The sequence below is a fragment of the Pteropus medius genome, unplaced genomic scaffold, assembly GCF_902729225.1.
Source record: "Pteropus medius unplaced genomic scaffold, Ma_sr-lr_union100, whole genome shotgun sequence".
In the NCBI taxonomy this organism is placed as follows: Eukaryota; Metazoa; Chordata; class Mammalia; order Chiroptera; family Pteropodidae; genus Pteropus; species Pteropus medius.
The window spans coordinates 15,252,732-15,269,510 of NW_024347791.1; the positions used below are offsets into that span (position 1 = coordinate 15,252,732).

General features: G+C 39.4%; 1 protein-coding gene and 1 pseudogene across 1 annotated transcript; one reads left to right on the forward strand and one right to left on the reverse strand.

Moving 5' to 3' along the window:
* Positions 1-1,619: 1,619 nt before the first annotated feature.
* GATAD1 (GATA zinc finger domain containing 1) lies at positions 1,620-11,433 on the reverse strand. Its single transcript, XM_039878107.1, has 5 exons — positions 10,912-11,433; positions 10,020-10,145; positions 8,175-8,234; positions 4,707-4,890; positions 1,620-3,106 (listed from the first exon to the last, which is right to left on the reverse strand). The coding sequence occupies exons 1-5, from the start codon at positions 11,161-11,163 to the stop codon at positions 2,916-2,918; spliced, it is 813 nt and encodes a 270-aa protein (XP_039734041.1). The 5' UTR covers positions 11,164-11,433; the 3' UTR covers positions 1,620-2,915.
* On the forward strand, positions 8,828-8,946 carry LOC120615255 (uncharacterized; annotated as a pseudogene).
* Positions 11,434-16,779: the final 5,346 nt, after the last annotated feature.

Here is a 16,779-nt window from a genome sequence, read left to right on the forward strand (position 1 = left end):
AAACAGTCTGGGTGAGGCTTTTACTTTTTGCATCTGGTGCTGGGGCCTGCGTCAGCACGCAGGCAGTCTGGAAGAGACTGATGCAGATTCAAGTTTGTCCTTACTCTCCTCTACTTTGTCCATCTTCCCTTCCACTAGTTGGACAGTCTGCAGACAAATATGTGTCTGTGTATGTATGCTCATTGCAGCAAAGTTGGAAAATACTATAAAGTATAAAGAAGAAAAATGCACTGTAACTTACTTAGGCATTTCCCTCTTGTCGTTCAGATTCCTTCTTGTTTCTCCTTGACTTCTCCCTGACTTCTTGGCTTAATTTTTTTTTGATATTGGAGGTACACCATCCTACAAAAGGTATGAGTCACACATCTGGTATGAAATAAAAAAATACGATTCCTAAAACATGCCCAGGGTGGCAAAACAAAATCCACAAAGGTGCCCTCCCTTTTCTGGTCCATGACAGAACATCACTGAGTATGTGTATCTATGTATATTTGTACACACACATGCATATGTAAAAGCATTATATATATTGCAATCCATTGTTCTTATGATTTTATTTACTTACGGCTGAAACGTAATTGTGATTCAAACTTCTCAATGGAACATTTTAGTCCTGGAAATACTTTTCACAGCCAAGAACTTGAATGGTCTGGGATAATTTTTCCAGCTACTATGTTAGTATTTCTGTAAGAGAAGTACTTAAAGATCATCCTAAAAACATTCTGTTAAAGCTTAAAAACAATGCTAATACTAATCTGGAATATAACAATTGGAAGTTCTACTTGAGTGGGTTGTTCACAAGAGAATTTGAAGTTTAAGCCAAAGTAAGTATGAATTAGTATTAAAATATCAACAGGCATTTTAATTAAAAGCACCTAACCTGACTCTATACTAAGCACCTCCCATAAGCGAGGACCTGGGTTAAGTGCTGTGGGCGTTACAGAGATGGGTAAATAAAATACACCATCTCCGTCTTCCAGGGAACACTGGGGCGGGATGGGGGCAACAAAAGTAGAAACTTAAATGCAATTAACAGAACAGGAGAGAAACTGATTTCAAGGAGTCATGGGAATCTGGAAAGGTCTCATGAGAGAGAGAATTTGAGGGCCTTAGGAAAAACCTTCGGTGAGTTGGAGAGAATAGGATGAACAAGGCCTCATAACCAAAAAAAATAAGGAGGGTGTCAGGAGGAAATATCACAGTGTTGCTGAGAAGAGGGAGACAAGGCTGGGAATACAGACCAGGGCCGTATCAAGGCAAGCCTTCCATAACAGGGGAAAAAGGTATGAATCTACCCTGTAAGCAATGGGAGCCTTTGGTGTTTAATGAAGAAGAAAGTGAAAATCCAATATTTATTTTAAAAGATACTACACAAGTATCTACCAATTTATAAACAAAAGGTCAGTACTACTCTAGTTTTTAAATATTTCCTCACTTTAATAAATATCTTAAGAATTCATTTTTTCAATCAGCCATTCTTTGATTTTCCTAAAATCTATTACATACTGATGATGAACCTGTCACTCCAACTTATGAATACTACAACACCGCAGTTTTCTATCTATACCATTTTTTGATAGATGGCCCTATTTGTTTAAATGAAATAAATCCAAAGTAAATACATTGTGAAAAATACATTTTAATCCAAAAGTTTGATCATTAGCATTTAGACAGCTTTTTACAATGGTATTTACAATCAATTTTACTGTCATTACTGTGAACAGAGAGATAACTATATACAGAGAGCCAACTATGTACATAGAACTATCGATAGTTGCTTATTTCCAACACACGAACCATAAGTGTAGAAAAGGGTAATAGTTAAAGGTGCTACAACACAAAATCATTATGATTAAATTAGATTCTGACAATGTTCCTGGGGTTGAAAATACTAGTTAAGTCAGGAGAGGAGGCAAGTGTGTGCAATCTACACTTCTTCCTGTTTTCACAATATTGCTCCCTTACTTGGCTGACTTGCACTTGAAGTAAACCTGTACTTGAATTCTGGACAATTTCATATACAACAGGCCTTCCAAGTGCAAGGCACTGTTTCAGGCCTATTATTGTGAGTTCATAGCAAGTGGTTTAACTTTGGGGCAGACTTTTTAAACTATGTCAATGCTAATAATCTATTAACCACTTAAAAAAATTTTTAAACCATTTTTTTTACATTTATTTTTTAATTATAGTTGACCTAATAATCATTTTTATGACTGCCCAGTGGTTGTTCTAAAGCAGCCAAGAAACCACCAAATGAAATCCTTTTTAAAACATGAAGAGTATATGTTTGATGAAGCTGACTGCACTACAAAATTTTATGGTTTGATTGGAAGCCTCGTTTTGACTGAGAAGGTCGGTGAGAACAGTGATATTAAGATCAACAAAATGATTTTGAATCTGTTTGCTACAGAAGAATTAGATGAAAAAAATTTTAAATTAATTATTTTTTAGATGAAAGTTTTAAAAGGCCTGGGCTAATAAAATTATCCACCATTTTCCTTAAGGTTAAAGAAGTCAACAGTCTGCCATAGCATTTTCTTGGTCTTAGCTACATTTGGTTCAATCCTTGGCCAGAAATCCAAACTTTAATTAATACTTTGTTCTTATAGAAAAATATAAAATGGACTCAAGTTTCTAGAAATAAATTATGGAGAAAAACACTACGTTCCTGATGGTTTCCTTGGACATTACAGCCCTTGTCTGGGAAAATACACCTACAGGATGTAACAAATTACTTAAAAATATATTTAATTATTTTCTATCCTTTTTAGTTTTCCAAGTAACTAGTAAAATGATTACTGGGTAGTAGGGAAAAAACTTTTTTGTTTTTCCATCTAAGAATTACATTCTAACATGGGCATATCTTATAGTGGTATGAATAGAAGATAACTGGAAATCCAGTTTTACTTTTTAAACTATAAATGGTTGGCAACTGTTTCTTTAATAGTTATTGCAGGAGTAGGTCCAACATGAGTCCATATATAGCCCTTCTCTGGTCTGGTAGGAACTGTGGGAAATGGTGATGAACGTGACTTGAAATATTCAGAGGGTGCATGACAAACAAATTCCAAGTATTCCATCTTCCTTGGAAGATCCTCCTCTGGTCCTAAAGGCGGCCAATGGAAAGGTGAAACATATTTTCAAACATATGTATCATTATCATAAAATGTTAAAATTCCTAGACACTAGGAGAAACAACTCTGTTGGTGACCTGACATTAGCCTTGGGAACATTTATTACTCTGAAGTCACTCTATCATTTTTCTACCTTAACTGCTTAAGGAATATACCATTCTCCCCAAAACAGTGACTCAATGCAGAAAAGATTCTAAAAATATTTAGCCTAGATAGTGTTTATTATATGCCTGTACTGTTCTTAGTACTGTACATATCAATACTTTGAACCCTCATAAAAGCCCTCTTATTCCCATTTCACATATGAGAAAAATGAGGCAAGAAAGATTAAGGAACTTGCCCAAGATCACACAGCTAGTAAGTATATGGGCTATGAACCCAGATAGGCTGGCTCCAGAGTTTGTGCTCTGGAATCAAGAAGATTAGGAAGAGGAGGTGGGAGAGAAGACCCAGAGGTGATTCTGTCGCATCAATGCCTCTGCTGAGACTCCTATCCAATAGATCAGATAAGTGAAAGTCCACCCTTCTACGTACTTACAAGCAGAAGACTAAAACTGTTTGGTCATGTATCGAACTTGACATGCAAGTGAGAATAACAGTGGTATGTTAATTGTCCCTGAGTTCTCTCTGAAAATATTTTATGTTTTTTCCTCAGAATGCAAAAGTAATACATGCTCATTGCAGAAAGGCTGAAAAGTCCAGAGTAACTTAAAAACTCTGAACATTTTCAAAATTGTATTAATCAGTAACTTCTTGTGAGTCTATGTAAAGAACTGTTTGTCCTATTTTTTTGGCAGTGTTGAAACTAATCAGTATAGTGGCTGCCATTTCAATTACCAACGATATGTTAAAAAAGGTCTAGACTGAACTGTGTAACGAGTAGAAGGACGCATATTGAGAATTTGTGAGATTCTAGAAATAACTATGATTGTCCCTTTAGATATAATTTTTGAGTAGGTTTTGATAAGTAACCTAAATAACCTAGTTCCTGAGCAAATAAATTCTTTTAATAGAATTTAATCCTGAGTCACTCAGAAAAATCTTATGTATATCACATTTTAAGAGGTGCATACTGCCCTAACTCAAAATCCTAGCTATATAAAACATCTTTCATATTTCCTATAAAGTTCTCTATTGTACTTAATGATACTTATGCTTCTTTGTTATGTACTGAATTGTATCCCTCCCAAATTCATATGTTGAAGGCCTAATCTTCAATATGATGGTATTTGGAGACAAGGCATTTAGGGAGGTAATTAAGGTTAAATGAGGTTGTAAGAGTGGCACTCTAATTCCATAAGATTGGCGTTTTTATAAGAGACTCCAGGAGCATACACAACAAGAAGGTGGGGGTCCACAAGCCAGGAAGAGAGCTCTCACCAGAAACTAACCCTGACGGGACGCTGATCTTAGACATCTGGCCTCCAGAACCATGAGAAAATAAATTTCTGCTGTGTAAGCCATTCAGTCTGGGGTATTTTGTTATGGCAGCCCAAGCAGACTAATGCATTCTTATATATAATAACAGAGACTTAACTGGGTTCAAGAACCTGTACCACTTGTCAAACTCACCTATGATGTAGGATGCAGGATCAAACTGGTCCCTGGGGCTAGAAAGAGTGGGAATGAGCCATGTCAGTGCTGCGCTCTTCTCACAGTACTGGTCCTGGATAAAACCCCTGATCTGAGCATAGTAGGGTTTTCCATCTTGTTCATCAATCACAGAAACAACATCTCCAATTTGGTAATATACTCCCTAGGGGAAATAGAAGATAATCCCATATTTAAAATAAATAGATCAGCACCACAGCTATCAACTGAAACTTCCCTAATGTAAAAGCAAGAGCTTACAAAGTGGCCAATAAAAGGTCTTTGAGATGGAGTAATGGTTGATGTCAATCCTAAAGTTGTTTCACTTTTGGATGAAGAAATTACACATACACACAAACTTGCATCTGGAAAAAAACATTTGTTTATAAAAATATTTTGATTTTCTATCACAACAGTACTATCCCTACTTTTTTTGGCTAGAGCCATTAAGCTGCAGAAAGGTTAAGTGACTCCCTGAAAGCTACATAAGGCAGAACTGCTGCCAAAGTGCCTACACTAGCTCAGCAGTCTATCCCTGTACTGTCATGAAAATCAGTGCTTATCTGGAGAGAATATACACTATGTATCTTCCTCCTCAACCATACATTAAGGAAAAGAAATGCCATAAATTGAAACCAAAGAAATGACTCTTTTGATTATAATCAGTCTTCAGAATAAGTTTACCCTCAATTTACCACCTTTCCCCAGTCTCATTGGCACTTGTCTCTTCCCCTCCTATTCACTTTAATTTCCTCCCCCAAGACAATGTCTGGTATTTCTGGAGTTCAAGACTTCATGTCTTTCCCTGCTCTATTTCATACCCAGCTAAATAATCTGTACACATCTTGCATTTAAGCCTCTGCCCTCTGTCCACATCCTGTTTCCTGGGTCTTGAACTAGAAATAATCTCTCCTTTGAACACTCATAATGGCTGATCCAAATATTTATGACACTCAGAACCTCCTTAGGTGGGTGTAAGTCTCAGCAGGCCATACTCTCCTCAATTGTAGGACCCAATCTGCAGGTGTGATTCATCACTGCTTTCCTCGAAACAGGGCCCTGACAGCAGGTAAAGCTGCTGGGGTATGTACCTCAACCATAAACATGGTTCTGAGAAAATATTTCCAGTAATTAAGCTGTGACACAAATGACAGACCAGGAGTTTCTCCAGGTAGACCCTTCATCAATGTGTCTAAGGGTGACTGTTGCATCTGGGTCACTATGGATGGGCATAGTGATCCAGATGCAACAATCTGGGCCACAATCTGCTCCTTGCTAGTTCATATCCATCATCAGCTGGTCCTTCTTGCCACTACACCAACGTTCTAAATTATTTATCATATAAATGGTTTGCATTTGTGCCTTCTTTTTGTCTATATGTATAATCATTTTTCCCAAATTATAAATGATTATATTTCTCACACACATAAAAATGGGCCCTTGCTTATCATAGGCACTCAAATATATGCTGAATGAATATTAATTCAAAATACATAATAGTGTGAAAGCAGAACTGCAAGGCAAAGACAATGTCTTAGTAAGATTCCAAAAACACCACATTCCAGTAGGTGCTAATTTCCACCACACACACACACATACACACTCATATATATATGAGTATGTGTGTGTGTATATAAAAAACACATAAAACAAGACTAAGGCACTTGATCTAAGGAGTCCCCCTCATTTGCAGGGATGTTTCAGAGTTTCTGACAAATAAAAAAGGTCAACACAATTTACTGAAAAACACTGGATTAGGAGTAACCTGAGTTCATGGGCTGTTCTGCCACTGAAGTGTTCTGGGGAGGTCACTTAACCATTTTGGGTCTTTGGTGTCCACACTCATGGCCATCATACCCAATGGCTCCCACTCAGCTCCCTCTTGCATGCCTGATCTGGGTTCTAGTTTAGCAGCTGGCAATGACTTAAATTTGCCCACCATGGTGCTACCTGTAGCGGCACTGCTGTGACAGCTTCTGCAATACTGGGTACTTGCAGCATTACTTGAGCGTTGCATTTTGTCCTTATTATTTAATAAACAAGGGTGGTAAACAGTGATGAATTACTGATACTTGCGATAACAGGTCTCACATGCCTTTCCATTGAGAAATGCCTAGAAATCATTAGCACACTAAGTCCTTGGCTCGACCAGTTCCTTCTGGACTTAATCTATAAACTGTATGTTCAGCTGTGAAGGTAATGCACAAATGTGAAAATGTGATGATGATAATTTTTACTATTGAGTGCTTACTCTGCGCTACGTGCTCAACAAACATAATCTCATTTGACCCACTGAGGTAGTTTCTACATACGATCCCTATTTTATAGATGAAGAAACATTAGAGAGGTAGGCCCTAGCCCAGTCACACAACCACCTGCCAAGCAGTAGAGCCAGGTTTGGACTCTGGCATCAGACTGCTTCACTCCATGACTTGTCGGCTATGTGATTTTAGACTAATTAACCTCTCTGTACCTCCATGTCCTCACCATAAAATGGGAATAACAGTAACCACTTCACGGAGAAGCTTGAATAAAATAAAGCATGTGAAATGCTCACTTCAGTGCCTGATAAATAGCAAGCACATACTAAACTTCAGCCATGTGTTATTAACAGTTTTATGAAATGCTGGCAATATAGGAGATGTTTGCCTATGCAAAGACTGTTTTAGATTCTGGGCTACCAAAAAACAAGGTATACTCAAGGAGTATGAAGTTTTGATTTTCCCAATGTCTGGCGCACTGAAGCCAGGTATGAAGCGCTAACTCACACCGCTGCCCCTCAGTGACAGTATTTAATGGTTATTGCCTGTGCCAGGCCTCCCAGGCCTTAGAGACCTTTTCTATGTTCCAATTGCTTTCCCAGTTTTCTGGTTCAAAAATAACAAAATGTCACCTCTCACTAACGTATCAAATGTTCACAGCGAACCTGACCTTTGTCCCTAAAAACCTGACCTTCTGTTTTACCAAAACATCTTAGACTCTATGGACTTCTAGTAAGTGTTAATCCCCTCTGCCCTTATTCTGCCACTCTGATTAAGAGCACTTTAGAATCTCTGTGCCTACTCTGCCCATTAGACATGAGAGTCCACATCCTCTACTAGTCTAAATCCTGCCTCTGTCCTCACCCTTCCCTGCCACCATATTGACTAGGATGGCTCACTCTTTCACAGCTGCATACCACACATTAGCATTTTAAAGACTATTCTCATAATCTGCATTAAAAATTCTTAAGATCCTCATTTCATATTTCAATAGGCAACTTCCCCTCCCACCTCAGCACTGGAAGAGATGTTTTATAACAGCTACCTCTAGGGGAAAAAGCTTAGGAAAGAACACCCGCAATCATACTTTTTACAGAAAAACAGAAGCCTTCAGACTAACCTAACATTTCAGAAGCACATTATATAGTAGGCCCAAATTGTCCTTCAGTAACTCCACAGATATATTTACCTTGTAGAAGATTGATTCTGCAGTGATTATTGTGGAAACTGACTCAGGAGCTTTGATGGGCTATAAAAAAAAGTAAAAATATTAAACAGACATATTGTGTATGTGCGTTTGTGTGTACAGGCATTTTCCCAGCCATATTATCAGAGTTCTGTAATTTGAGAAATACTAAATTTGTTGTTTGGTGACAAAACTGCAATAAAAAGATAAATGATTTTCTGGATGTTGTGGCAAAGCACAGTCTGAATATTTCCACTGCTATTTCTGCTACCATTAGCTTAAAAATTGCTGAGAACCAGAAGCTTCTTCTGATTATGCTGCTGAGAACTAACACAAGCCCTCTCAGATTACACATTAACATTTTAGTTATAAAAATATACTGTTTCTAATGGCCTGAGCATGACAGAATAAAAAATGAGTAGCTGAACAAAAAATGAAAAAGTGTCTCTCCTAGAAGACATTTTCCATCTCAAATTAACTATGCAACTGGCTATGATACTCAATACCATTGGAACTAATTTTCTAGCAAGCCTGAACTAAGGCTAAAAGAAACTTCCTTCAGAGTTCATAGTAATCTGCCACCACCCAACCATCACTGAAATCCGTTCTTAAGCTGCAATATATACTTTCATGCCACAACACAGAAAGGAGGCCTCATCTACGGCCATGCCACCCTTAACAAGCCTGATCCCATCTGATCTTGGAAGCTAAGCAGGGTCGGGCCTGGTTAGTACTTAGATGGGAGACCACCTAGGAAGACCAGGTGCTGTAGGCATAAAAAATAAAAAAAAAATAAGGGATTGTAAGCTGACAAGGTCCTTGCAATCTGTGAGGTAAACCAAGGGTTGCCTTGCCTGAAAAAAAAGGCCTCCCAGACATGGCTTGGTATCATCCTTGGAGGGGTTGCTAGAGAAATTGATATTAAAAAACTGCAGACAACATATTACCAGATACTTGAGGAAAACATATGTTTAAATGAAACAACTATAATCAAATGAATATTTACTTAACATGTTTTATCTAGTCAACAAATGCCTGATTTTTAGAAAATTAATTTATTAAAATCTTAAAAAATTAGGGACAACTACTCTCGATAAGAATCCACAATCTGCACGATATACTGGAGGGCCCTTTTGTGTTTTACAAATATGCCCAACTTCAGAAATGCCTTTACTGGTAAGTCAACCATTCCTGTTCTGAAAAGAATGAATACCATACTGAGGTTTAAAAAAATAGTCTAGTCTAGAATGCATAGTGTTTGACCAGCGCCTCCTTGTATTTACAAAGACAATGAGAATCTACTGCACCAAAAATGTGCTTTCAACCATCCCCAGCACGAGTCTTTCAACCATCTATTTTCTTACAGCAGGAGATATTTAGTAAAATTTTTAATTCATATTCATCAAACTGATCATAAGTCAGTAAGAAACATTTTCTAGGGCTATAAAGCAAATATGGAAATGAGTGAGTTCCAGTATTATTTACTTAGATCTTTAAAAAATGAAAAAAGTTTTCCTAGTGTAACTGGCCATACCAAGAACCATAATCCTTTGCCTAAAGAACCCAATACAATGCACCCACGGTTTATGTTTCTTTCAGACTTATATTTTATATTTTCCAGAAGAAAAATAAAAGCTAAAAAAAGAGAAAGGGTATTATTAACTTTATAAACAGTAAGCCTCCTGCAACAGAGCTCAGCGTCTTCAGAAAGTCTGGACCACTCCTTAGAATACTACAGAAGAGCTCCCAGGAAAGTCAAAGTTCAAAGGTGAGAGATGAAGGCAGTGGCAAGACACACTACACACACAATGCCATTACAGTAAAAGACACTGTCCACGATCATCTTACATTTTTTAACTTAAAAATATGTCTTCTCCCTTTTCCTTTAGTGGAAACTTTCTTTTCAGCAGCTGGAGCCGATTTGTATTTAGTGTTTCTGAGCCGAGCAGACCTCCTGTGAATTTCCTGCTTACTCTGTTACACAGAACAATTAAAAAACAAAAAAAGAGAAAGAAATAAAAAGTGTAGAAAGGCTGTTGTCCCGATACAACCATCTTACAAGGATCCCAGAATATACACTTTATATGGACATTAAAAAAGTTAGAGTGCGCATTTTCTTTTCATGCTGGGTAATCACATGAACTGGGTTGACTACAGTGAGGGCCCTAGACCAGCATCTTCAGAGCCTCTAACAAACTGTGAGCTGCTTGTAATAGGGCAAAAAGATAGAAGGAGTAAGCCTAGGCCAAGTAAAGAACTACCTATTTGTATTTATAACAGAAAAAACTCTTAACTCAGTCCTCCAACACTAGACAACGGGTCGGTATCCCGTCTCCTACAATGGATACTTATGCTGCCGTTTTAAATAATGACATAATATGAATAACATAATGACAAAATAGCCTTTATTACCAGGAAGAAGTCCAGTAGCATGACCCTGTTTACGTCTGTGTATGTTTGGATAATGAGATGTCTGGTTGCTACCCAAAATGTTATTACAATGGGGAAATTTCTGAAGAGTTTTTAATTGCCTTACTTCTTTAGACTTTCAATTTCTCACAAGAAAAAGGTGCTGAGAATGGGCCAAACCAGTTAACCTCTCATCAAGGAATGAAGGGTGGCGGCCCTGTCCAGCAGGGGCACAGCGATCCCGGAGGCCCGGCCCCTCCCCACCCGCTAGACCTCCGTTCACCTCGCCCCGGGTCAGCCTGCGCCGGCGGAAGCGGCCGGAGGAGCTCACCTGCTTGCCGCCCCCGCCCCCGTTGCTCTGCGGAGGGGCGGCCGAGGTGCTGGCGAAGGTCGCCGCGCCGAAGCCGCCACCGCCGCTGCTGCCCCCCGTCCCGCCGGCGGCCCCCGAGCAGGCGCCCCCGCCGCCCGCGCCGCCCCGGCCCGTGCAATGGTGGCAGAGGATCTCCCCCTGCGGGCCTTTCTTCCACATGGAAGACGACGTGGTCTTGCAGACGCTGCAGGTGGGCTTCAGGCCCAGTGGCATCGTGGCCGACTCGGGCGGCCCCCGCGGGCGCAGCGACACGGGAATGGCGACCGCCGACCGTGGCCGCCCGCTGGTCGGCCCGCCACGTCCAGCGACAGGAAGAGCGGCGCGGGCGCCAAGCTGCTCACGCAGGGATCGGTCCGCGGTCGCTGCCCCCTGGAGGCAGGAAGCCGATCCCACCGCCTCCGCGCCCCACGCTAGCCCCGGGCCGCAGGAGGCACCCGGAGGCTCCCGGAGATGGGTCGGGGCGGGGCCTGGGCTGCGAGGAAAGCCTGGCGGAGGCCCGGCGGAGGCTTCCGGCGGTGGCTTCCGGAGGTAGGCGGGGCCCTGCCGTGCTGGCCGGCTGCCTGACCGGAAGTGCCGCATCCAGAATTACCAGGAGCGTGCTCCGGTTGAGCTTGCTGTCTCCTAGCCGAGCGGTTTGCAAACTTTTTGGCTATAGGCTTAGGAATGGTGGGGAAGTTACAGGACGTCCAATTAAATTTAAATTTCAGATAAGCAATGAATAATATTTTAATATGATTGTATCCCATGCAATATCCGTGTTTATCTGGAATTCAAATTTAACTGGCTCCTGTATTTTTATTTACTAATTCTGACACATACCTATGGACATATATGTATTAGGAGTTGAAACACATTTAAAGCCTAAGATGTCAAGCACACGTTCAAGCACACGTCGTTAGCCGTTGCGTGATGTCATATGTCCTCTAGTCTCTGAATAGTATGCCAGCAAGAGAATAAGAGAGGAGACGGCAAATTACTGGCTTGACATTGTTGGGAAACAGTTTTTACCCCGAGAACCCCCTGAAAGTCTCTTGGGAACCTCCTTGGACCACATTGAGAACGGCTGGCCTAGGACGAGCTTATTATGGAAAGCCAGCCCCCTCCTCTATTAATGTCTAGTCAGTACAAGCCTCACCAGGAAAATGAGGCTCTCCTTAGCTCCACTTGGTAGAGTGGTGGTTGCAAAACTGTTTTCATGATCTTGGATTTTTTTGGACTCCATATCTTTGGAGAGATCTTGATGAATATGTTGGCATGGGAGAGAAAAATGTATTGAATGCCTATGACGTCACAAAATCTCATTTAGTGCTTATTACAACCTTGGAAGGAGATACTATTCCTATTTTACTGTTAACTGATGATCAACGGAGGGACCATGATTTGTACTGGCGGCCAACACGGTGGCTGCTCTTGGCATCACATCCAGACAGGCCTTCTGAGCAGTCCTGGGGCCTGGGCTGTGGCTCAGTCATCCTCGCTTTGAGTCTAGGTTTCCCCAATAGTAAAAGAAAATAATATTAACTACTTTCCCGGGCCATTATGGGGATTAAGACCAACTGTAAAAGTGATTGAGGAGAATAGGTAAAATGTGTTGTCTCCTCATCTTAGAAAAATTCACTCCGTGAGGGGCATCTAGGCATTAAATTCCATACTCCCTAATTTCTTTCGCCTTCTGGTAATGTATTCACCTCTGCACCTCATCTCCAAGTTACTCCTCTTCACTGAAAACTTTGTACAGCACATGTACACCCTGTTTTCTTCATTCTCATCCCACCAATCTCCATCTCCTGTCCTTGACAGCTCCCACAACCCCTCTACCCTTCTGAGATAATCAGGAAGGACTGCATTTTTTTTCCTTGAAAAACTTTTTACAACATTTTTAAATGAAGTATAATATTTGTACTCTAAAGCATCCAAATCATTCCTGCACAGCTTGATTATCACAAAGTAACCACGAATGGGCAACCAAATCACGAAATAGATCATTACTACCAAATGTGCCCCGCCCCCACAGCTTGCCCTTTATGCAGAGATAACCACTATACCGACTTCTAACACCATAGATTTTATAGAATCCCTTTGTCAGGTTAAGGAAGTTCTCTTCTATTCCTATTTCCATTACAAATGTGTAGAATTTTATCAAATAGTTTTCTCTATGAGATGATCATAATGCTTTTTCTTCTTTATCTATTAATATGTGGGTTACACAGATTTCTGAATGTTAAATTAACATTGAAACTCCTGGAATGAATCCAACTTGGTCGTGATGCACTTTCTTTTCATAGATTGCTGGATTTGATTTACTAATATTTTAAGATTTTTGCATCTATATTCATGAGTGATGTGGGCTTATAATGTTTTTTCTTGTAGTATCTTTGTCATGCTTTGGCCTCAAGGTTATGTCCACTAAAGTAAGGACTTTGTATTTTATTCTGAGTGATATGGGAAACTATTCAAAGCTCTTATATGTGCTGATATGAAAAGATCTCAGATATAATTAAGAGGGGAAAAAAGCCATAAATTTAACCAAGGAGGTGAAAGACCTGTATGCTGAAAACTATCAGATATTAATGAAAGAAACTGAGGAAGACACAGTCAATGGAAAACTATTCTGTGCTCATCGCTTGAAAGAGTTAATATTATTAAAGTGTCCATGCTACCCAAAGCAATCTAGACTTGTGTAAAACCTATCAAGATTCCAATGGCATTTTCCATAGAAATAGAACAATAATCCTAAAATTTGTATGGAACCACCAAAGATCCCAAATAGCCAGAGCAATCTTGAGAAAGAAGAACAAAGCTGGAGGTGTCACACTTCCTGATTTCAAATTCTATTACAAAACTATAGTAATCAAAACAATATGGTTTTGGCATAAAAACAGACACATAGATTAATGGAACAGAATAGCCTAGAAATAAACTCATACATATATGGTCAGTTAATTTACAACAAAGGAGCCAAGAACATATAATGATCAAAGGAGCCATGAATATATAATGATCATTTATTGAAGTGATTGTCTCTTCAATAAATGGTACTGGGAAAACTGGACAGCCACATGCAAAAGAATGAAAGTGGACCACTGTCTTCTATCATACACAGATAACAACAGAGAATGGACTAAAGATTTGAATGTTAAGACCTGAAACCATAAAACTCCTAGAAGAAAATAAAGGTGGTAAGCTCATTGACATCAGTCTTGACAATGATTTTTTTTTGAAACATTAAAAGCAAAAGTAAATAAGTGGAAAATATCAAACTAAAAAAGCTTCTGCACAGCAAAAGAAACCATCAACAAAATGGAAAGATTACCTACCAAATGCAAGATAATATTTTGCAAATTATATATGTGATAAGGGATTAATATCCAAAATATATAAAGAATTCTTACAACTGAATAGCAAAAAAACAATCTGAGTTTTAGAAATGGGCAGAGGATCTGAATAAATATCTTCCCAAAGAAGACATACAGATGGCCAACAGATACCTGAAAAGATGCTCAATATCATTGATTATCAGAGAAATGCAAATCAAAACTGCAATGAGATATCATATCACCTCATACTTATTAGAATGGCTATTATCACAAAGACAAGAAATAAGTGTTGGCATGGATGTTAAGAAAAGGAAACCCTTGTACACTGTTGATAAGAATGTAAATTAGTGCAGCCACTATGGAAAACAGTATGGAGTTTCCTCAAAAAAATTAAAAATACGACTACCACATGTTCCAGCTATTCCACTTCTGGGTATGTATCTGAAGAAAATGAAAATACTACCTTGAAAAGATATGTGCACCCTCATGTTCATTACAGCATTATTTACAATATCGCCTATATGGATCAACTTAAGTGTTAATCAATGGATTAATGGATAAAGAAAAAGGAATACACACACACACACACATACGCACATATCATATACACACAATGTGATAAAAAAGAAGGAAATTTTGCCATTTGCAACAACATGGATGGATCTTGAAGGCATTATGCTAAGTAAAATAAGTCAGGAGAAAGACATGTACTATATGATCTCACGAATATGTGGAATCTAAAAAGAGAGAGAAAGAAAGAGAAAGAAAAAGAAGGAAAGAAAGAAAGAAGAAACAACTAACTCACAGATGCAGAAACAGATTGATGGTTGCCAGAGGCAGGGGTAGGTGAAATAGGTAGAGGAGATCAAATATATACATTTTCAGTTATAAAATAAATAAGTCAAGGGGACGTAATGTACAGCATGGTGATTATAGTTAATAATGCTGTATTGCATATTTGAAAGTTGCTAAAAGAGTAGACCTTATAAGTTCCCATCACAAGAAAAAATTTTTTGTAACTATGGTGTTGGATGTTAACAGGATTTACTGTGATCGTTTCACAACCTATAAAATATGAAATCATGTTGTACACCTGAACTTATATAATATTATGTGTCAATTATACTTCAACATAAAATTTTTTAAAAAGAGATTACTTAGTGTAAATTTAGAAGCTATATGTGTGTGAGGGATACATTTTTTTAGTCATTTAGACAAGAAACTGTTGACAATTGATGCCAACAGAGGTAATGAGGAAGGGAGACTTTCACTTTTCATTTTGCACCCTTTTGCACTGTTAGAAATTTTTTCATCGGATGAAGCATTTTTAATTAGGAGGAGGAGGAAGTGGAGGAGGAAGAGAAATAAAAGAAAAAGAAGGAGGAAGCGAGGAGAAAGTATTAACTAGAAAAGGAAATAATGGCAGTTTTTCTGGCCCTCAAAACCCTCTACCAGCTGGAGGTAGTGGTGTAGAGTGGACAGTACCTGGTTCAAGGACTGGCAACTGAACCCTTTCACTGCAGCTCAGTTTTTTTTGGTAAAGCGAGGATGGTATTGCCTGCCTCAGGGCTGTGTGAAGATTTAATCAGTGTGTCATTGCTCTTGGCACATAGATCTAAGTCAATAAGTGGGGCTTCTCCTCCAAGCAGGAAAGTGGCATCACAAAACTCTTGTGCAGATGTACTCGAGTGAACTAGAGTACTGTGTTGTGAGGACAAATAGGACTACTAGGCTGGGAAGGTGACTGGTGGCGGGGGGCGGGGGTCAAGATGGGAGGTGAGGGAAACGGGCAGGAGAAAAGAGCTCAAGAAGCCACTGTTAAGGATAGCTCTGACCCAATCCCCTCTTCCCTCCTTGGTGCTTCAGGAAGCGCATGAGCTACAGTGGCCAGGTCCCTGGAGAGAGATCTCAGACAGAGAGAGGGAAAAAAAGAGAGAGACAGAGAGACAGAGAGAGACAGGGAGAGAGAGACAGATAGAGAGCGTGCGCACAAGCTGTGAAGACAGAAATAAACACCTCCCAAGGTCTTAAAATTAACACTAAGAAATAAAGCAGAGTTCCCCAGGGGATTATCAGTATCAACATGTAGGCTAATTTGCATAATTTCGGTATTGCATAGTTCATTAATTAAAACTCAAAATAAATAAAAAAGAGCAGATGCATAAAATATATCAAGCTGGTTTCAAAGAAATACTATTCACCACATTGTGTGTCTTGGTGAGTGCAGGATTCCTTGACCACTCCTTCTCTTGTCCTGAATATTTCAGGGACATTCTGCCACCGAGTCTTAGTTTACTTACCTGTCATAACACACCTCACAAGGTTGATGCAAGGGTTCAATGAGTTAGTACGCGTGAGATCATAACCAAATTTTACAACTGGCAAGTGCCTGATTAATGTCACCCCCGAGGCTAGTAAGACAGGAGGAGGAAGAGGGAGCACTGTTTCTTTTGACCAAACTGGTCAAGTCATTAGTAACACCTCCCCCTCCCACAAGTAATGTTGGAAAAAA